This window comes from Dendrobates tinctorius, unplaced genomic scaffold (genome assembly GCF_039654945.1).
Source record: "Dendrobates tinctorius isolate UK_male_01 unplaced genomic scaffold, ASM3965494v1 ptg000028l, whole genome shotgun sequence".
Taxonomy (NCBI): Eukaryota; Metazoa; Chordata; class Amphibia; order Anura; family Dendrobatidae; genus Dendrobates; species Dendrobates tinctorius.
The window spans coordinates 66,305,881-66,326,116 of NW_027361696.1; the positions used below are offsets into that span (position 1 = coordinate 66,305,881).

At 49.4% G+C, this 20,236-nt stretch overlaps 1 protein-coding gene across 1 annotated transcript in view; it reads left to right on the forward strand.

The window, feature by feature from the left end:
* FUZ (fuzzy planar cell polarity protein) overlaps nt 1–20,236 on the forward strand; it is a 142,833-nt gene that overhangs the window by 105,424 nt on the left and 17,173 nt on the right. The window contains exon 10 of the mRNA XM_073570885.1: nt 8,008–8,109. Coding sequence (XP_073426986.1) covers nt 8,008–8,109 — 102 coding nt within the window. The remainder of the gene's footprint in view (nt 1–8,007; nt 8,110–20,236) is intronic.

The following is a 20,236-nucleotide window of genomic DNA, read 5'->3' on the forward strand; positions in this document are numbered from 1 at the left end:
CGGGCAGTGGGCGCCTCTTGGGCGCTTCAGCACCAGGCTTCGGCGGAGCAGTTATGCAAGGCAGTAACCTGGTCCAGCCTGCTTACGTTTTCTAAACATTACAGTGTGCATACTCAGGCTTCGTCAGATGCGAGCCTGGGTAGAAGGATTCTCCAAGCAGCGGTGACACACCTTTAAACAGGAGGTGCATGTGGCTTGGATCGGTGAGTCCATCTTCCACCCAGGGACTGCTTTAGGACGTCCCACAGTACCTGTGTCCCCCAATGAGACGAAGGAGAAACATGGATTTTTGTGAGGACTCACCGTAAAATCCTTTTCTCCGAGACGCTCATTGGGGGACACAGCAACCACCCCATTAGCCAGTTGGCTCTTGTTTATTTAATTAATATGCATTTTTTGCTAATGTTTGGGTGGTCCTTTTGTTCAGACATATTATTCTCTGCATTAAGACTGATTTATTTTGTGTTCTCCTACTGCTGTTGCACTAAACTTCTGCCCGCAATCAGGGCGAGGGTGTATGCGGCGGAGGAGGAGCTAACCTTTTTTTTGTTCACTTAGTGTCAGCCTCCAGGTGGCAGTAGCATACACCCACAGTACCTGTGTCCCCCAATGAGCGTCTCGGAGAAAAGGATTTTACGGTGAGTCCTCACAAAAATCCATGTTTCAGTGCAGCAGGATTCAGATGTAGCAGAGCTGGGTTTTTCTCCTTCGTCTCATTGGGGGACACAGAGACTGTGGGGGACACAGAGACTGTGGGTGTGTGCTACTGCCGTCTGGAGGCTGACACTAGGCATACAAAAAACAAGTTAGCTCCTCCTCCACCGCATACACCCTCGCCCCTATAGCGGGCGGAAACCAGTTTTTTGCTTAGTGTCTTTGGAGGCACACGCAGTCTGGTTTCTCCAGACTAGGTTTCTTTTTCGGTTCTCACTATGAAGAGGAGATAGGGGCGACGGATCCTATAGAAAGGGTCCGATCTCCCCAAACCATCAACGGGCGAGCACGCGTTGAGCATCGCTCCGCGTATCCTTTCCCGCACCGAGGGACACCTCTGGGACTTTTCCCCAGACATCTATTTTTCGTGTTTGTTATTTTTTGAAGACGAGAAGGGGCAACGCATCCTATAGAAAGGATCCGATTTCCCCAAACCAGCAACGGGCGACTACGTGCGAGAGTCCCTCCACGTCTCCTCTCCCGCGACGTGGGACACTATGCCAGACTTAGCCCTGTCCACCCCTAGGTATGGAAACCATGGGCTTGCACACGGGCACAAGACTAGTCTGTGCGCCCCCACTGCTCCACCAACGCTTGACGGCGGTGCTGCACGGCGGCGGACGGTCCCTCTCCTCGCCCCTACAGGGCAGACGGAGTTAGGGTGCCTGCACCGTCCAAGAAGGAGACTAGCAGGTGCGGAGGGCCCTGGGCGCAGAGTCAGGTGGACCACCCCCCCAAACCCCCCCCAATACCTGGGGCAGAGCGGGCAGTGGCTGCACAGGAGGTGGAGGAGAGGACGTCGCTGGGGCCCGGCGTTTGGACCCCAGGTGGGTAGCGCCATTAATTTAGCCCGCGGCTTCGGCCTAGGCCGCGGGCGGAAGTGCTTCTACCGCGTCTTAGGTGGCGTCGCTTCGGCGCCCCCCGTCCCCGGTATCGGCGTTACAGGATCCGGGGCGGGGGGTATCGTAATTTAGGCCGCGGCTCCGGCCTGATCCGCGGGCGGAAGTCCCGCCCTCAGTGCGGCGTCCGTCGGCGTCACTTCCGGCGCCGCCCCCCTCCTGGCAGGGCGGGCACCGGATAAAATGGAATCCCCGACGGCAGTCCGGGGTAGGCCGCAGGAAGCGCAGCTTACCGCAAAGCGCGGCAGTCCCCTGAGACCGCCACCAACGCAGCTGGAGGGGCCTCCCACGGCAGGAGCCGGGAAAAGGACTACGGAGGGGTAAGTGTGACCCCGGCCTGAAGGCCACGCTAGGGCATATAGAGCTCCCCTCTCCTCCGCATTCGCCCTCCTTGAAAAAGGGGGAAAAAAATAAATAAATATATATATATATATATATATATATATATATATATATATATATATATATATGAGAATCTATTTATCTATTTATTTTTCTGGCCTTTTTCCAGCAGTATGTCTGGAAAAGGTAAAGCGCACGCATCCTTCTATGCCGCATGCGTTTCCTGTGGGGTTAGATTCCCACGAGCGCAGACCAGTAAATTATGTGAAACCTGTGACACCGAACGCGCCCAGGAGCCCTCCCCCGCAGCAGAGCCCAGGGGTCCGGAACCCCCAGAGTGGGCGGTATCCCTCTCTCGGTCTATGGTATCATTAACAAAGGCAATTGAGACCCTTCAGGCCCCGGATAGGGGTAGAGATGACGGCTCGCCTGGTTGGGAGGGTTCTGCCTCCTCACATGAGCCGCCGGCCTGCAGGGGCCGCACTCTCTCTAGGCAGGCACATAGGAAGGGAACCCATACTGTGTCGCCAGGCCCCTCCGGTGCTTCAGCATCTGCGAGTGTGGCATCACGCTCGCCGTCACCCCTTTCAGGGAGCGAGCAGAGCTCAGTAGAGGATGTGGAAGAATCCTTGGACCTGGACACCCCAGGGTGCCGGGAGACGGTGGACAGTCTCATTGAGGCTGTCAACCAGACTCTGGGTATTGATGATGAGGTCACCCTAACCGCAGGGCATAAGGTGTCTTTTAAAAAGGCCCGGAAGCCGCGGAGAGTGTTCAGCACTCATCCTGAGTTCGAGGATATAGTGCAGCGCCACCGGGAACGGCCAGACAAGCGTTTTTCAGGACAGAAGACGCTAGGATCAAGATATCCATTTGCGCCAGAGCTCTGTAAAAAATGGGCAGAGTCTCCGGCGGTGGACCCCCCAGTATCCCGCCTGGCCTCGAGATCCCTGTTATCAGTGCCTAGTGGTTCGGCCATCAAGGACCCCACGGATCGGCTCATAGAGGGATTAGCGCGCTCGGTATACGAAGCATCAGGATCAGCACTCTTCCCTTCCTTTGCGGCAACATGGGTAGCCAAAGCCATGATGTCCTGGTCGGACTCTTTAAATGAGATCCTGCAGGATAGGGAGTTGCCAGCAGAGGTGGCTGAGATAACAAGTCAGATCGCAATGGCGGGTGACTATCTAATTAATGCATCCTTGGATGCAGCTAATAGCGCAGCACTTGCAGCAGCAAACGCAATCGCCATTAGGAGAGCCTTGTGGTTAAGGCTGTGGCGGGCTGATTCGGTGTCTAAAAAATCCTTGACTTCCCTGCCCTTTCAGGGTAACCGACTATTTGGGGAAGAATTGGATAGACTCATTTCGGACGCAACAGGGGGTAAAAGTAGTTTTCTCCCACAACAGAAGACAGGGACGCCATTTCGTCAGCCTCAGGCGCGTTTTCGGGCATTTCGCGCACCCGCGTGGACGGCAACGGCCAGTACCCCCGCTCCTGCGCGCTATAACCATGACAAAGAGCGTCAGGTCACCTACAGGACCAACCCGCTGGGTAGGATGCGAGGGCGTCCGCCCAGATCAAGGGGGGCCAGGTCCCAGAGGCCCTCTACAAAATGACTCGAGAAGTGCGGTACCCGAGGACAGCAGGATTGGCGGTCGTCTGCAACGGTTCTGTCACATATGGGCTGCGGTGGCACGCGACGCATGGGTGACGGAGCTGATATTTTCCGGGTACAAGATAGAGTTTATAAAAAGTCCGCCAACACGATTTTTTCCCTCCCGGCTTCCCAAGTCAAGGTCTCGGGCAGAGGCATTACGGGGGGCCATCGAAGTGCTGCAGCACAAAGGGGTCATCGTTCCGGTGCCAAGGAGCGAAAGAACCCAAGGGTTTTATTCCAACCTGTTCGCAGTGCCCAAAAAGGATGGAGCGGTAAGGCCGGTTCTGGACCTAAAGCTACTAAACAGGTTCATCAGGGTCAGGCATTTTCGCATGGAGTCCCTCCGGTCGGTTATATCCTCCATGGAGAAGGGAGAATACCTGGCCTCAATCGATGTTCAGGATGCATATTTACACATCCCTATTTTTCCCCCGCATCATAGATTCCTACGGTTTGCGGTCGAGGGACGGCACTTCCAGTTTGTGGCGCTGCCTTTCGGTTTGGCCACGGCCCCCAGAATATTCACGAAGGTGATGGCGGTCGCCATGGCCACTCTTCACTCCCGGGGCATTGTGGTGTTGCCATACCTGGACGACCTTCTGGTAAAGGGCCCGTCCCGTCCAGCGTGCGAGGAGAGTGTCACCATCACACTGGATACCTTGTCTCGTCTAGGATGGATGATCAACAGGAAGAAATCATTCCTCAAGCCGGCCCAGAGGATTGTTTTCCTAGGGATGATATTCGATACCTCCCAGGGATTGGTAATTCTCCCTCAGGACAAGGCTCTGGCACTCCGACAGGGAGCTCGAAGACTTCAACAGCCTGGCCTCCATACTATCCGATTCGGGATGGGGGTCCTGGGCAGGATGGTGGCAGCGATGGAAGCAATCCCGTTTGCTCAGTTTCATCTCCGCCCCCTGCAGCATGCCCTGTTAGCGGCTTGGGACAGGAGCCCGTTCTCACTCGATCACCCGTGCAGGTTGTCCTCTCAGGTCCGACAGACCCTTCGATGGTGGACACGCGATCGGTCGCTTCTGCAGGGAAAGCCCTTTCCTCCGGATCATTGGTTAGTGATCACGACCGATGCGAGTCTCTCCGGTTGGGGAGCAATCTTCCGCCACCACACGGCACAGGGGCAGTGGTCGCCTCAGGAAGCTTGTCTCCCTATCAATCTGTTGGAGATTCGAGCAATACGGTTGGCCTTGCAGCATTTCCAACACGTGCTAGCAGGATACCCAATTCGGATTCAGTTGGACAACGCCACGGCATGGCGTACGTGAATCACCAGGGGGGCACACGCAGCAGGGCAACCATGCGCGAGGTGGAACATGTGCTCCGCTGGGCCGAGAGGACCCACTCGATGATCTCAGCGGTTCACATTCCAGGCGTCGAGAATTGGGCAGCGGATTTCCTAAGCCGCCAGGACATCACGGCCGGGGAGTGGTCACTACATCCCGAGGTGTTCCAGCAGATTTGCCAGCGCTGGGGAACACCAGACGTGGACTTGATGGCCTCCAGGAAGAACGCCAAAGTGGGCGTGTTTGTCGCCCGGTCTCAGGATCCGCAAGCAATCGCAGCGGACGCATTGGTGATACCCTGGAACCAATTTCGGCTCCCATACTTGTTCCCGCCGCTGCCACTTCTCCCCAGGGTTATCAGGAAGATCAAGACAGAGGGGGTTCCGGCAATTCTGCTGGCCCCGGATTGGCCCCGACGGGCATGGTACGCGGATCTGGTACAGCTCATCGCAGACGTACCATGGCGGCTACCGGAACGACCAGATTTACTGTCCCAGGGACCGATCTGCCACCCGAACTTAGGGGCCCTGCGTTTGACAGCGTGGTCATTGAATCTTGGGTGCTGACCCAGGCGGGGTTTGGGCGCGAGGTAGTCGCGACAATGGTAAGGGCCCGAAAGCCAGCCTCGGCAAGGATCTATTATAACACTTGGAAGGTTTTCTTCTAGTGGTGTCGGGAACACGGGGTTCTGCCATTGTCCTTCTCGGTGCCCAACATACTGGCTTTCCTTCAGTCTGGCCTAGACGCAGGTTTGGCGCCTAGTTCCCTTAGAAGACAGATATCGGCCCTGTCGGTCCTGTTTCAGCGAAAGATCGCTACCAATTTGCAGGTCAGAACGTTCCTGCAGGGGGTCGTTCATTTAATACCTCCCTTCAGAGCACCATTGGAGGTCTGGGATCTTAATCTGGTCCTGTCGGTACTACAGGAGGCTCCGTTTGAGCCACTACAGGATGTTTCATTGGCATATCTATCCAGAAAGGTTGTGTTCCTGGTAGCCATAACATCCATTAGGCGAGTATCGGAGTTGGGAGCGTTATCTTGTAGAGCCCCTTTCCTGACCTTTTTTAAGGACAAGGTAGTCCTTAGGCCTCCGCCACCTTTTTTACCAAAGGTGGTGTCCTCGTTCCATATTAATGAGGACATTGTGCTGCCTTCTTTCTGTCCAGCGCCAGTTCACAGGGTGGAAAAGGCGCTCCACACATTGGATCTGGTAAGAGCTCTCAGTAGATACGTGTCGAGGACAGCACCTTTCCGCCAGACGGATTCGTTGTTTGTGATCCCCGAAGGGCGCAGGAAGGGCCTCGCAGCCTCACGGTCAACCATAGCCAGATGGATTCGCCTAACCATTCAGGAGGCTTACCGTATTAGAGGCACGCCAGTTCCAGCTGGAGTAAGGGCGCATTCTACTCGGGCAGTGGGCGCCTCGTGGGCGCTTCGGCACCAGGCTTCGGCAGAACAGGTATGCAAGGCAGCAACCTGGGCCAGCCTGCACACTTTTTGTAAACATTACAGTGTGCATACTCAGGCTTCGTCAGATGCGAGCCTGGGCAGAAAAATTCTCCAAGCAGCAGTGGCACACCTTTAAACAGGAAAGCATGCGGCTTGGATCAGTGAGTGTTATCCCACCCAGGGACTGCTTTAGGACGTCCCACAGTCTCTGTGTCCCCCAGTGAGACGATGGAGAAACATGAATTTTTGTGAGTACTCACCGTAAAATCCTTTTCTCCGAGACGCTCATTGGGGGACACAGCACCCACCCTGATAGCCGGTTGGCTCATACTTATTATTTAACATATTTTCTTGTTTAAGACAGGGTGATCCTTTTTTCAGACATATGATTTATTGCATTAAGGCTAATTTTTGTATGTCCTCCTACTGCTTTTGCACTAAACTGGTTTCCGCCCGCTATAGGGGCGAGGGTGTATGCGGTGGAGGAGGAGCTAACTTGTTTTTTGTATGCCTAGTGTCAGCCTCCAGACGGCAGTAGCACACACCCACAGTCTCTGTGTCCCCCACAGTCTCTGTGTCCCCCAATGAGCGTCTCGGAGAAAAGGATTTTACGGTGAGTACTCACAAAAAATCCATGTTTCAGTGCAGCAGGGTTCAGATGTAGCAGAGCTGGGTTTTTCAGTGCAGCAGGGTTCAGCTGTAGTAGAGCAGAGAATTTCAGTACTGCAGGGTTTAGACGTAGCATAGCTGAGTTTTGCAGTGCAGCAAAGTTCAGCTGTAGTAGAACAGAGTATTTCAGTAAAGTATGGTTTAGATGTAGCATAGCTGAGTTTTGCAGTGCAGCAAAGTTCAGATGTAGTAGAGCAGAGTATTTCAGTAAGGCTATGTGCACATGCTGCGGATTCACCCGCGGATTTGTATCTGCGGATCCGCAGGTAAAACCGCAGGATTGGCCTGCCGTTTTCCCCTGCGGTTTGCCACCTGGACAATGGAATAGGTGGCAAACCGCAGCGGAATCCGCAGAAAGAATTGACCTGTTTTCTGCAGTTGAAAAACCGCAGCATGTGCACAGCAGAATGTAAATCACATAGACTTTTATTGTACCGTACACTGTCTGCAGAACTGCTGCGGATCCGCAGAGGCCAAATCCGCAGCGGATCCGCAGCAAAATCCGCAGCGTGTGCACATAGCCTTAAGTATGGTTTAGATGTAGCATAGCTAAGTTTTGCAGTGCAGCAGGGTTCAGATGTAGTAGAGCAGGTTATTTGAGTACAGCGGATTTAGATGTAGCAGAGCTGAAATTTGAAGTGCAGCAGGGTTTAGATGTAGCAGAGCTGAGTTTTTCAGTGCACCAGAGTTCAGATGTTTTTCAGGGCAGCAGAATTGAGTTTTGATATTACAACGTGTTATCAATTTTTTCTTAAGGCTGCAGGGAGACTGACAATTATGTTAGCTCCATGGGTTAGAAATGGCTATAGAGGAACTCTATTTTCCTTGCTTTGGAGTACAGCATTTATTATACTGCACAGCACCCCCAATGAGCTCTATTTTTTCACCTTAAAAGTTTGGGTTATTTCTTATTTGTAGGGCGATGCATATCTTTCACACTGAACTACGGTAATTTTCTTTGCTCCTGTCTCACCAGATCTGAAGTTTACTTTGGAGCAGCGCAGAGCAGCACTTCGCTCTTTTTATACACTTTCCCTTTCTCGTTATTTTAACATTGACAACGCTGATGGAAAAAACGGTAAGTCGTGATGACACATGGCTTAAGCACAAAGACATCCTAAAGATCTGGTACTGTCAAAACCACCAAGATGCTGGACTATCAGAAGGGCCACCCTAACTGAACTGTAGCACAATGTTTAGCACCTGTATTTGCAAATTTAGGCTACATTCACATTTATGTGTTTTATGATCCTTGCATGGACCACACAGACGTCACGCTGCTATGCCATGCCATATAGATGTATTCGTAGATAAACCGTTTGTTGCCAAATTATCCACCATGTTTACTAGTCATCAGCTCAAGGCAAAATTTTCACAGCAGGCTTCACGTTGTTTAAGGCCTGCCTCCTTCACACGTCGTGATGTTTCCGTTACCGCAAAAACAGTATCGGACATATCCAGTACAAACTTATTACCCTCACCCACAAAGCTCTTCATGGCTCAGCACCACCCTACATCTCCTCCCTTGTTTCATTATACCATCCTACCCGCGCCCTCCGTTCTGCTGATGACTTGAGGTTAGCATCCTTAATAATCAGAACCTCCCACTCCCGTCTCCAAGACTATACACGTGCTGCGCCAATTCTTTGGAATGCACTTCCCAGGTCAATACGATTAGTCCCCAATCCCCACAATTTTAAGCGTGCCCTGAAAACTCATTTATTCAGACTGGCCTATCGCCTCAACACATTAACTTAATCTATCCCTGTGTGGCACAGTCTAAAGTTTTTACCATAACCAGGTTCCCTGCATCATGTTCCCACATGCTTTATGCATCCATTAGTTCTTTGCGTCTGTACTGTTACACACTTAACATTTTGGCTGGTCCATACAATCAGGGCAACTGTTGCCACCCACCTTTCGTGTCTCCCTTTTTTTCCCTCATAGATTGTAAGCTTCCTCTTGGTATCTGTTATGATCTATGTGATTTTTATGCTGTAATGTCTATTGTCTGTACAAGTCCCCTCTGAAATGTAAAGTGTTGCGGAATATGTCGGCGCTATAGAAATAAAATTTATTATTATTATTATTATATCCATGTGCACCATTCGTGTGACACGTGCCAAAATAGAATGCAGAATAGAAATGACAGATGTTTAGGTGTTAGTTGTGCAAATACTGAGATAAATAGATATTTATGAGATATGTAATTAGTGTATTATGTGTGTAGTGTACTGTACTTGCATTTAGCTAATAAATGCATAAATAAGGCTGGTTTCACATTAGCGCATTTTCAGCGCGCGCACGGCCGGGGGTAGCTCCGCCCCCGATCCGGCTCTCTGCCCGGCGTGCCCGCCCCTTCCTTGTAGCGCCGCCTCCTAGCGGACAGCGGCGCCTGCGATCGGCGCACCCTATCTTTAGCATAGGGTGCGCCGATCGTGCGCAGGCCGTGCGCTAGTTGCGCTTTGACCTGCGCTGCGCACTTTTGACGGTGCGCCGTGCGCGCCAAAATCCGAAAAGTTTGATTTTGGCGCGCACGGCGCACCGTCAAAAGTGCGCAGCGCAGGTCAAAGCGCAACTAGCGCACGGCCTGCGCACGATCGGCGCACCCTATGCTAAAGATAGGGTGCGCCGATCGCAGGCGCCGCTGTCCGCTAGGAGGCGGCGCTACAAGGAAGGGGCGGGCACGCCGGGCAGAGAGCCGGTTCGGGGGCGGAGCTACCCCCGGCCGTGCGCGCGCTGAAAATGCGCTAATGTGAAACCGGCCTTAACGAAAAAAAATTACTTTGGGTTTCCTCCTATTTTGATAACCAGACAAGTTAAAGCAGACAGCTGTGGGCTAATATTATCAAGTTCGGAAGGTCCATGGTTATTGGGCCCTTCGCAGCCTAAAAATACCAGTCTGCAGCTGCTCCAGAATTGGCACATCACATTAGATGCCAGGCTCCTCCTGATTACCCTGGTACGGTGGAATTTGGGATAATGGTAGTTGGGGTTGATGACAGTGTTTTGTCAAAAATCATATCTGCCATCAACTCCTGGGGTTAGTAATTGAGAGGGATCTATCCAACATCCCCATTACTAACCAGTAATTAAAAAAAACACACACATAGAAAAAAAAAACACTTTATTTAAATGGAGACTCCCCAACACTATCCCTTGTTCACCAATTTATTGCAAAAGGAAAAAAGGTTCTGCAGTAATTCACCAAATCCGCTGTAGTCAAGGAATGGATATCTGAAAAACAGAAAAAGACAGAAATAAACACATGACACTGTCCCTCTTTCACCAATTTATTTGTAAAAATGTTCCTACAAGTTCCATTGTAGTCCACATTCCCAGAATTTGGCTCCAGTGACTGAATAGCAGTAAAGTTCTGCTATACACAGGTGCCAGGTACTGATGACAGTGCTCATCAGCATCATTGGCTCACGTTGAGCTCATCGAGACCTAGCAACTCTGAGAGTTGTACCTACCATTACCCCGATTGTCACCGCACCAGGGAAGAGCAGAGCAAAGCGCCAGAATTCGAGCATCTAATGTGATGCACCAATTCCGCGGCTGCTGCAAGCTGGTATTTTTAGGCTGGGAAGGGCCCAATAACCATTGACATTTCCAGCCTGATAATATCAATAGGGGTGATCCTCATGTCATTTTATTCCTTTATTAGCTAAATACAAATACAGTAAATTACACACCCAAGACACTAATTATATATCTCATGGATATCTATATTTTATCTATCTATCTACAGTTGTGCTCAAACGTTTACATACCCCAGCAGAATGTTTGCTTTTTTGGCCATTTTTCACAGAATATGTTTTATACAGTTCAACTATCTTTTCCCGAAGATCTGTTGACAATTCTTTTGCTTTCCCCATGACTCACAATCCAGAAATGTCAGTGGCTGGATGAAAGATGCAAAAGTCTGTATGGATCCCAGAAACTCACTCAGCTTTTATGTACATACATTGATTATAAGCAAACAGTTCACAGGTGAGGATGTTACCTTAAGTAGCCATTCAAACCCATTTGTGTCAACTTCTGTGCATGTTATCAGGCCAAAATCACCAGGGTGTGTGAACTTTTGATCAGGGTCATTTGGATGTTTTGGGTTGTCATTATGATTTAAAAAGAGAAAACTCAGTAGTTTGACATTAAATGGCTTCACCCAACCACTAACCAGGAGTGGAGAAAAAGTTTTGGTGTTATCATTCATATTCTCTGAAAAAAGGCCAAGAAACCAAAAATTCTGCTAGGGTATGTAAACTTTTGAGCACAACTGTCTGTCTGTCTGTCTGTCTGTCTGTCGATCGATCGATCCCTTGATGATTTTGTAAGTTTGCTCGCTGACAAATACATGAACAGTTCATAATTTTAGGGGTAGGTTAATTTTAACATTGACAGATAGAATATCAAAAATAAAATCCAGAAAATCACATTGTATAAGTTATATAAATGCATTTGCATTTTTGCAGTGAGAAATAAGTATTTGATCCCCTACCAACCATTAAGAGTTCTGACTCCTACAGACCAGTTAGAGTCTCCTAATAAACCTGCATTAAAGACAGTTTTCTTACATAGTCACCTTTAGGCTATGTGCACACGTTGCGGATGGTAAGCGTTTTTGCCGCGTTTTTTCGCTGCGAAAATGCATACAAAACGCAACCCATTGAATTCAATGACATTCCACACATGCTGTGCTAATGCTGCGTATTTTTTCGCAGCGGAATCGCATCGCGGAAAAATACGCAGCATGCTCATTCTTTGTGTGGAATTGCGGCGATTCCGCACTCATAGGAATGCATTGAATCCGCTTACTTTCCACATGTGGCTATGTCCACCATGCGCAAAGTAAGCGGATCATGTGCGGATGGTACCCAGGGTCTGGAGGAGAGGAGACACTCCTCCAAGCTCTGGGTACCATATCTCTGTTAAAAAAAGAATTAAAATAAAAAATTGTGATATTCTCACCTTCCGGCGTCCCCCGGAGTCCTTCCCGCCTCTCACCACGCTGCCAGCATCTTCCGATCCCAGCGATGCCTTGCGACAATGACCTATGATGACGTAGAGGTCTCGCCTGATGCTACGTCATCTGTGGTCATTGTCGCAAGGCATCGCTGGGAACTGGAGTTGCCGAGAGCAACACGAGGAACGGAAAGGCTGCGGGGGCCGCCGGAAGGTGAGATTATTACGATTTTTTTTTTAATATTTTTAACATTATATCTTTTTACTAATGATGCCGCATAAGCAGCATCAATAGTAAAAAGTTGCTCACACTTGTCAAACACTATGTTTGACAAGTGTGACCAACCTGTCAATCAGTTTTCCAAGCGATGCTACTGATCGCTTGGAAAACGCTAGCATTCTGCAAGCTAATTACGCTTGCAAAATGCTAGTTTTTTGCGGGAATTCCGCATGCGTATTTCCTGCGTATTTCCTGCATATTTCCCGCAGGGAGTTGCAGAATTGCCACGGAAATTTCTGCGGCAATTCCACGTGTGCAGTTAGCCTTCTAAAAGCCTCCTGTCCACAGACTCAATTATCAGTCAGACTCTAACCTCTACAACATGGGCTAGACCAAAGAGCTTTGTAAGGATGTCAGGGACAAGATCAAAGACCTGCACAAAGCTGTAATGGGCTACAAAACCATACGTAAGGCGCTGGGTGGGAAGGAGACAACTGTTGGTGCAATAGTAAGAAAATGGAAAAAATACAAAATGACTGTCAATCAACATCGATCTGGGGTACCATGCAAAATCTCACCTCATGGGCTATCCCTGATCATGAGGAAGATGAGGGATCAGCCTAAAACTACATGGGGGAACTTGTTAATGATCTCAAGGCAGCTGGGACCACAGTCACCAAGAAAACCATTAGTAACACATTACGCCATAAAGGTTTAAAATCCTGCAGTACCCGCAAGGTCCCCTTGCTCAAGAAGGCACATGTGCAGGCCCGTTTGAAGTTTGCCAATGAACACCTGAATGATTCTGTGAGTGATTGGCAGAAGGCGCTGTGGTTAAATGACACAAAAATTGAGATCTTTGGCATTACCTCAACTCGCCGTGTTGGGAGGAAGAGAAATGTTGCCTTTGACCCAAAAAACACCGTCGCCACTGTCAAGCATGGAGGTGGAAACATTATGTTTTGGGGGTGTTTCTTTGCTAAAGGCACAGGACTACACCACATCAATGGAAGAGTGGAGGGAGCCATGTACCCTAAAATCTTGAGTGACCACCTCCTTCCCTCCGACAGGACATTAAAAATGGGTCGTGGCTTGGTCTTCCAGTAAGACAATGACCCAAAACATACAGCCAAGGCAACAAAGGAGTGGCTCAAAAAGAAGCAGATTAAATTCATGGAGTTGCCTAGCCAGTCTCCAGACCTTAATCCCATAGACAGCTTATGGAGGGAGTTGAAGCTCCGAGTTGCCAAGCGACAGCCTCAAAATCTTAATGATTTAGCGATGATCTGCAAAGAGGAGTGGACCAAAATTCCTCCTGACATGTGCGCAAACGTCATTATCAACTACAGCAGAAATCTGACTGCGGTTCTTGCCAACAAGGGTTTTGCCACCAAGTATTAAGTCTTGTTTGCCATAGAGATCAAATACTTATTTCTCACTACAAAATTCAAATAAATTTATATAATTTATACAATGTGCTTTTCTGGACTTTATTTTTAATATTCTATCTCTCAATGTTAAAATTAACCTACCCTTAAAATTATAGACTGTTCATGTCTTTGTCAGTGGGCAAACTTGCAAAATCAGCAAGGGATCAAATAATTATTTCCTATCTATCTATCTATCTATCTATCTATCTATCTATCTATCTATCTATCTATCTATCTCTCTACAGTGGGGGAAATAAGTATTTGACAATCTTTGAGTGGTGCTATCCAGGTGATATGTTGTTCAGCCACGTCTGAATGGTGCAGTGGCAGGAAATGTGAACCACCATGCTGTTCACTTTCTATGGGACCTTCAGAGTTAGCCAAGTACAGAGACTAAATGGAGTGGACCAGTCACTGCACCATTTAGTCTCTGCACACGTCTGGTCACAGCATCATTTAGTCTTTGCACACATCCGGTCACCACTTCTTTCAGAGCCTCCTTCTCGAGAGTGCAGGGGGGATCCGAGTGGTTAAACCCTCACCAATAAGAGGTGGATGATTGGAATAACCTGTTTTCCAGGATATCCCTGCCATGTTAGTCATTCCTCTGTAGCCCCCATTGTTCTCACCTACAAGCGTGTAGCCATAATTTCACACCTAACATACTGTAGGAGTTGTACTCACTCAGGTGCGGCAGGAGGAAAACAGGAGACACGTTCTCTTAAAAGTCCATGTGGGTTTATTTGCTTCATAAACCCGGCAGCACCACAAAAGGTTCACGGCCTATAAAGCAGGCAAAACAACACAAAAATGTCCTTAGCCGGTTTCTGTTCCCTCAGACCTGTGGGCACACAGGCTGGGCAATGTCCAGCACGCAGGCACGGTCTGGAACCCCACACACAGGAAAGCTTCTCCCTCTCTGCACACAGACCATGTGCCAAACAGCCTCCATTTTGTTGGCTGTAACCACACCCACAGGGGAGGTGTATGGGTAGCCAGATCTGTCCATCTCTCATAGCTACCCGGACCCAGGTGCACTAAACGACAGCTTAGTGCTCACGTGCACTAAAGCAAAATACTTTGGGTTGAATCCCAGGGAGCAGTCATCTCTGAGACATATACCTCCCGCCGACTATACGGCCATTATCCTCCTTACATACCTCCCTCTCTGCCTAAAGCCATTGTGCTTGGCACTTTCCATTACCTGACCAGAGACCCTTTTCGGTCGCCTTTGATAGTGCACCCGTCTTTCAAAATCGGGCTCTATGACTAAACCTTTTTGAAACAATGTATGATCTGACTCCGTCACCTCCTCTGGTAGGGTTGCCCCTTTGTCGGACCATTTTCTCCCTGACCACCTCCACTGCTTTGTGCGGCCGCGAGACTCTTTTACAGTCGAGCCTACTGTCGGGTCTGAGTCTGACCCTTTGTCACTACGTCCGCTACAGGGTTTCCTGCCTATGCTACTCAGCACTGAATTAACAGAGGAGTCACAACTTCTAACCCTTTTAGCTTCATATTGCATACTTCTAGTCTTTAGAGAACCCCTTTGTCCCTCTATACCTCGGGTTGGAAGTGGTCGCCACCTTCATTCCATTTCCTGTAGCTGTACCTTAATCTGCAGTCTTTCCTGTCTCAGCTGCTCTGCTTCTTGTAGGTACACCACCTGATATTCCAGAAGTATTTGAATATTTTTAAGGCTCTCTATTGATACGACAACGAAAAATGGAACCATCGCATCTTCACCAGCTACTTGGGCTTCGGCGTCAGTTGGGATGCCCACACTCGCCACACCTGACTTATTCACAATTTCTTGCATTACATGTCCAAGTGTCCCAATGACTTTCCTCACCAGACATCTGGGCACTTGAACGATTTCTTCCACAAGCCCCAGCCGACTTTGAGCTTCGCTTGCATAATCCAGACATCGAGCGGCTTCCTTATTCCTCAACATGATCACCTGTTTCGTGCGGAGGCAGTGTAGGTGCATGTCACTCAGTATAGCCACCTGCTTCACTGTGACTTCCCTAGTCTCCAGTATAACCAACTGCTGAGTCTCTGGTGCCCAGTTCACACTACACGCTTCCACTTCCTTTCTAAATACCTCATGCACGACCTCACTGGCAAACATTTCTCCCACATCCTCGGCACCTCTACCAGGCACTGGAGGAGCGTAATCTCACCTTCTTAGGCATAGTGTTTGATCTTCTAGTCCTGAGAGTCAGAGCGGTTTTTCAAGACGTCGACCTCCCTGGTGAGGCTGTCTGCGTAGCAATTCCCCTGCGGGATTTCTTCCTCCCTGGAGGCCACTTCTTTGGTCAGTCTCTCCAGCTCACTCCCCTTCATTGCGATCAGAATTGGAGAGGGTGACAGTTCATTCTGTAGAGCAGAGAGCTCATTTTTCCGGCTGTCCATGTATTTCTGAAGCTGGGCCTTAGCCTCTTGCTTAGCCTCCTGCTCGATCTTGAACTCTCAGAGACCTTTATCCTGCTCCTCTGCCAAGCAGCAATGCTCGTCCTTTCTCTGGTGAAGCTCCTGCTGATGCTTCTCATGGGCCTCTTTGATGTATGCGTTATTCTCCTCCAAGTCTGCGGATAGTCCCCAAAGGGCTTGTTCACCTTGTGTCCCTGCTTTCCACATTGAACTTATTTTTCACTCTAAAACCGCAATTTCCTCAGACTTCTGTTCTTTCAAACTCTTTGAATCGACCTGTAAATCTGCCACTTTTTGCTTCTCACGAGAAAACTCTTTGACGAGGTGCTGAAACTCCTGCTCTTTGTTGCAGCAGGTCATTTCCAGCTGAGACACGTGTTCTGCGTCCTCCTGCCAAGCAAAGCGCTGCTTCTCCTTGGTGGTATGAAGCAGCTTCTGCTCCTGTGCCTCTTTCTCTCCGAGCTGAGCAGTGGCTGCCGAGAGCTCAGAAGCCTGGTGACGCACCTGAACCAGCTGTGCGGTGTTGGCGGCTTCGAAACTCGACACCTTCAACCTCTCAGTCACCAGCTGTTGACAGACCTCGTCATACTCTTTCTCCAAGCTTTGTACGTGCGCTTCCACCTGGTGGAAACTGTCGGCTCGCTCTTTCCTTGTGCACATTTCCTTTGTCAGTTTGTCGATTTGATCCTCTCGTTGTCGGGTGGCAGCGGTCGATTCGGACAGCTTCTGCAGGCTCTCTGTTTTTCCTCGGAGTTCTTCTCGAACTGCAATGTTAGCTGTTGGACCCCTATCGCCACACTGGGTCAGTTTTATTTTCCTCACATCATCGACTACTTCTGTGCTGGGGTTTGCCAGTTGTAAAGTGACCTCCTTATCAAGGACATTAACCTTGTTTGCCCCTGACCCTGTCTTTCTGCGGCTGCCGAGTCCCCGGCGACGACGGGAAGACTTGACATCTGTATCCGGGTCCACCTTACCTCACTCTTTTCCGCTTGCTTCACAGTCTGAATGGGAGTCACCACTACTCACCCTGTCACCCAGGAACAAAAAGTCCCCATTTAGACAGGTGCCAGACCACTTTCATGGAGCTACCCCATTTTCAACGGTCATACTGTTGGTCACCTCTGCTAAGTCCCAGAGTTGGTCAATTAGACACTTTTTCCTGGTCACCCCTAACCCTAGGACACCAACCTTAGGGGGTGCTACCTCTTCGTCTTTATGCATCACACCATCCAAAACCCCTACCACCTGCTGCAGTGGGGCTTCCGTCGGGTCATTCCTGCTCCTCTCTGAGCGATCAGACACTCCCCTTTCCTCCCACAAGTTCCAAAACCATTCAAAGTCCTGGCCTATTACAACAGGGTATGGCAAGTCCGGGACTACAGGGATGTAATGGCTGGAAATAATAGTGGGCGTCTCAATGATTACCCTGGACACTGGATAATCCCTAGCGACCCCATGGATGCAGTGCACTTCCATCTTCCTTCTGGGAATCAGACAGGGAGTGTGGCGCGCACCTGGGTCACCGGGCTCCCTGAGTCCAAAATTCCAGCCACACTCTCCCCATTGACCTCCACAGAACACCTCTGTGATGTCTTGTCAGATGGATAAATGAAACAGGATGCCAGAAACGCGCTGAATGAACACTGTTCCCGGCAACAGTTCTTCGGCACATTCGCCGCCGCTCCTTTTTAGGCCACCACCCCCTTTTGGGACTCCACCCCTTTCTGGGCAACCATCCCTGTTTGGGTTACTGCAACCTTTTTGGGCAACCATCCCTGTTTGGGTCACCACCCCCTTTTGCGGCTCCACCCCCTTTCGGGCAACCATCCCTCCTTGGGGGCATGCTGTGGATTCCCCATGCCCTCTCAGGCCCCTCACCGCCTGTGCACGGTAGTCTATCCGCCCCAACAGTTTCTTCACAGCGAGCCTCCGCACCGCTCTGCAAGGCTCTGTCCAGCTCCAAGAGGCTCTGCACGGGTCTTCACAGTGAGGCTCCGCACAGCTCTGCGTGTGTTGTGAGTTCATTTTCCCCTTCACTACTGAGGCCCGAGGAACTCCCTCTTCTGGTAAAGAAAGGTAGTGAGCCTGATTATCAAACACCTGAGTCTGATGATGATGACTGGCTGAGTGGAGTTACTGACTGGATATAAGGCTGCCGACGCCCTTCTGCCCTGTGGGTGATTTCTCTGTGGGATCCTTGGAGACCAGTCTGAATTCCTGCTCCTCTAAAGCTAAGTTTTCTGCTCGGCCTTTTGCATTTGTGCTTAGACTTTGTTTTGCTTTGTTTTTCTGGATTTCTGCCATTCCCTGCTGGGGTGTGCTGAATTCCTTTAGCTCTGTCTTCTGAAAATACCTGAGTGCTGATTTAGTTTTTGAAGCCTAGCTGCTTCAGGGTCTTTTTCATATCAGCTTGTTGGCTTATGTCTTTGATAGGGTTTTGGCAGATTGCAGACAGCAACCTTCCTTTCCTGTTCTGTTTAGCTAGCTTGGGCCCCATCGTTTGCGCAGCCTATCTTTCTGTGTGAGTGTTTTTTCATCTTGCTTCACCGTCATTATATGTTGGGGGCTGCCTTTTACTTTGGGGTCTGCTCTGGGGCAGTTTAGATTTCCTTTTCTGTCTTTAGGCTATTTAGCGCTCCAGCTGTGATCGAGGGGTCTAGGGCATCGTAGGAACCCCCCACGGCTACTGCTAGTTGTGTTGATAGGTTCAGGGGTCTGCAATCTGATAGTTGCCAACTTCTCTGGTTTTCTGGACGTAGCTTCTATTTTTGTGTCTGCCTCCTACGGTGACTCAATCATAACAGAATCACCCGCCATACCGCAGATCCTAGGGAACTCAATAGCAGGAAAGAATTGTAACAAAAAAAAAAAAAAAAGTGTGTATATTTTTTCCTCTATATCTCTGAGGCCGTAGGGGGAATTTTTTTTTCTCTCAATGGAGATAAAGCAATTGTCTGATCGTGTGGAGCAGCTCGCTGCGGAAGTGCGGGGAATTTCCGCCTACCTTGCTCATTCACATGCTGCTGAACCAAAGATTCCTACACCTGATGTATTTTTTGGGGATTGGTCTAAATTTTTGTATTCCAAATATAATTGTAAATTATTTTTTTGCCTTGAAGCCTAACTCGTCAGGGAGCTCCGCGCAGCAGGTTAAAATTGTCATCTCTTTGCTGCGTGGCGATCCCCAGGATTGGGCGTTTTCTTTGAAACCAGATGATCCTATTCTGACTAATGTGAATGCATTTTTTCAGGCCTTGGGGTTGTTGTATGACGAACCTAATGCCATTGATCAGGCTGAAAAGACCCTGCTGGCATTGAACCAGGGTCGTGATTCTGCAGAATTGTACTGTCAAAAATTCTGAAAGTGGGCAGTACTTACTACCTGGAATGATAATGCCTTGGCTGCTCTCTTTCGGAAGGGGTTGTCAGAAGCCCTAAAAGATACTATGGTGGGATTTCCTGTTCCCTCTGGTCTTGACGATTCTATGTCATTAGCCATTCAGGTTGATCGGCGTTTGCGTGAACGCAAAGCTGCACGAGAGGTGTTGCCACCTGTTGAACAAATGTCTGAACCTATGCAATGTGATAGAGTTTTTACCAGAGAGCAGCGTCAGGAGTTCAGAAGGCGTAATAAGTTGTGTTTTTTCTGTGGAGATGCCTCGCATATTATTTCTGTCTGTCCTAAACGAGAGAAACGCTTTGCACACACGTTTTCTGTTGGTGGTGTTCAACCTAAGTTTCTTCTGGCTATTACTCTGATCTGCTCCCTGTCCACATTTTCCGCCAAGGCTTTTGTGGATTCGGGAGCAGCCCTAAACCTAATGGACTTGGATTTTGCTAAACGTTGTGGATTTCCGATGACACCTCTGCAGACGCCTATCCCTTTGAGGGGGATTGATGCTACTCCTTTGGCTAAAAATAAACCTCAGTTTTGGACCCAGGTGGTAATGCGGGTCACCCCAGACCATCAAGAAAATTGCAAGGGTCATATTAGACCATCCTCGTCACCCTTAGGTGCCGGTTTTTTTTTTGTAGCCAAAAAGGATGGATCATTAAGACCTTGTATTGATTATCGTGCCCTCAACAAAATTACTGTTAAATATCAGTATCCGTTACCCCTGATTTCTGATCTATTCTCCAGAGTTAAAGGT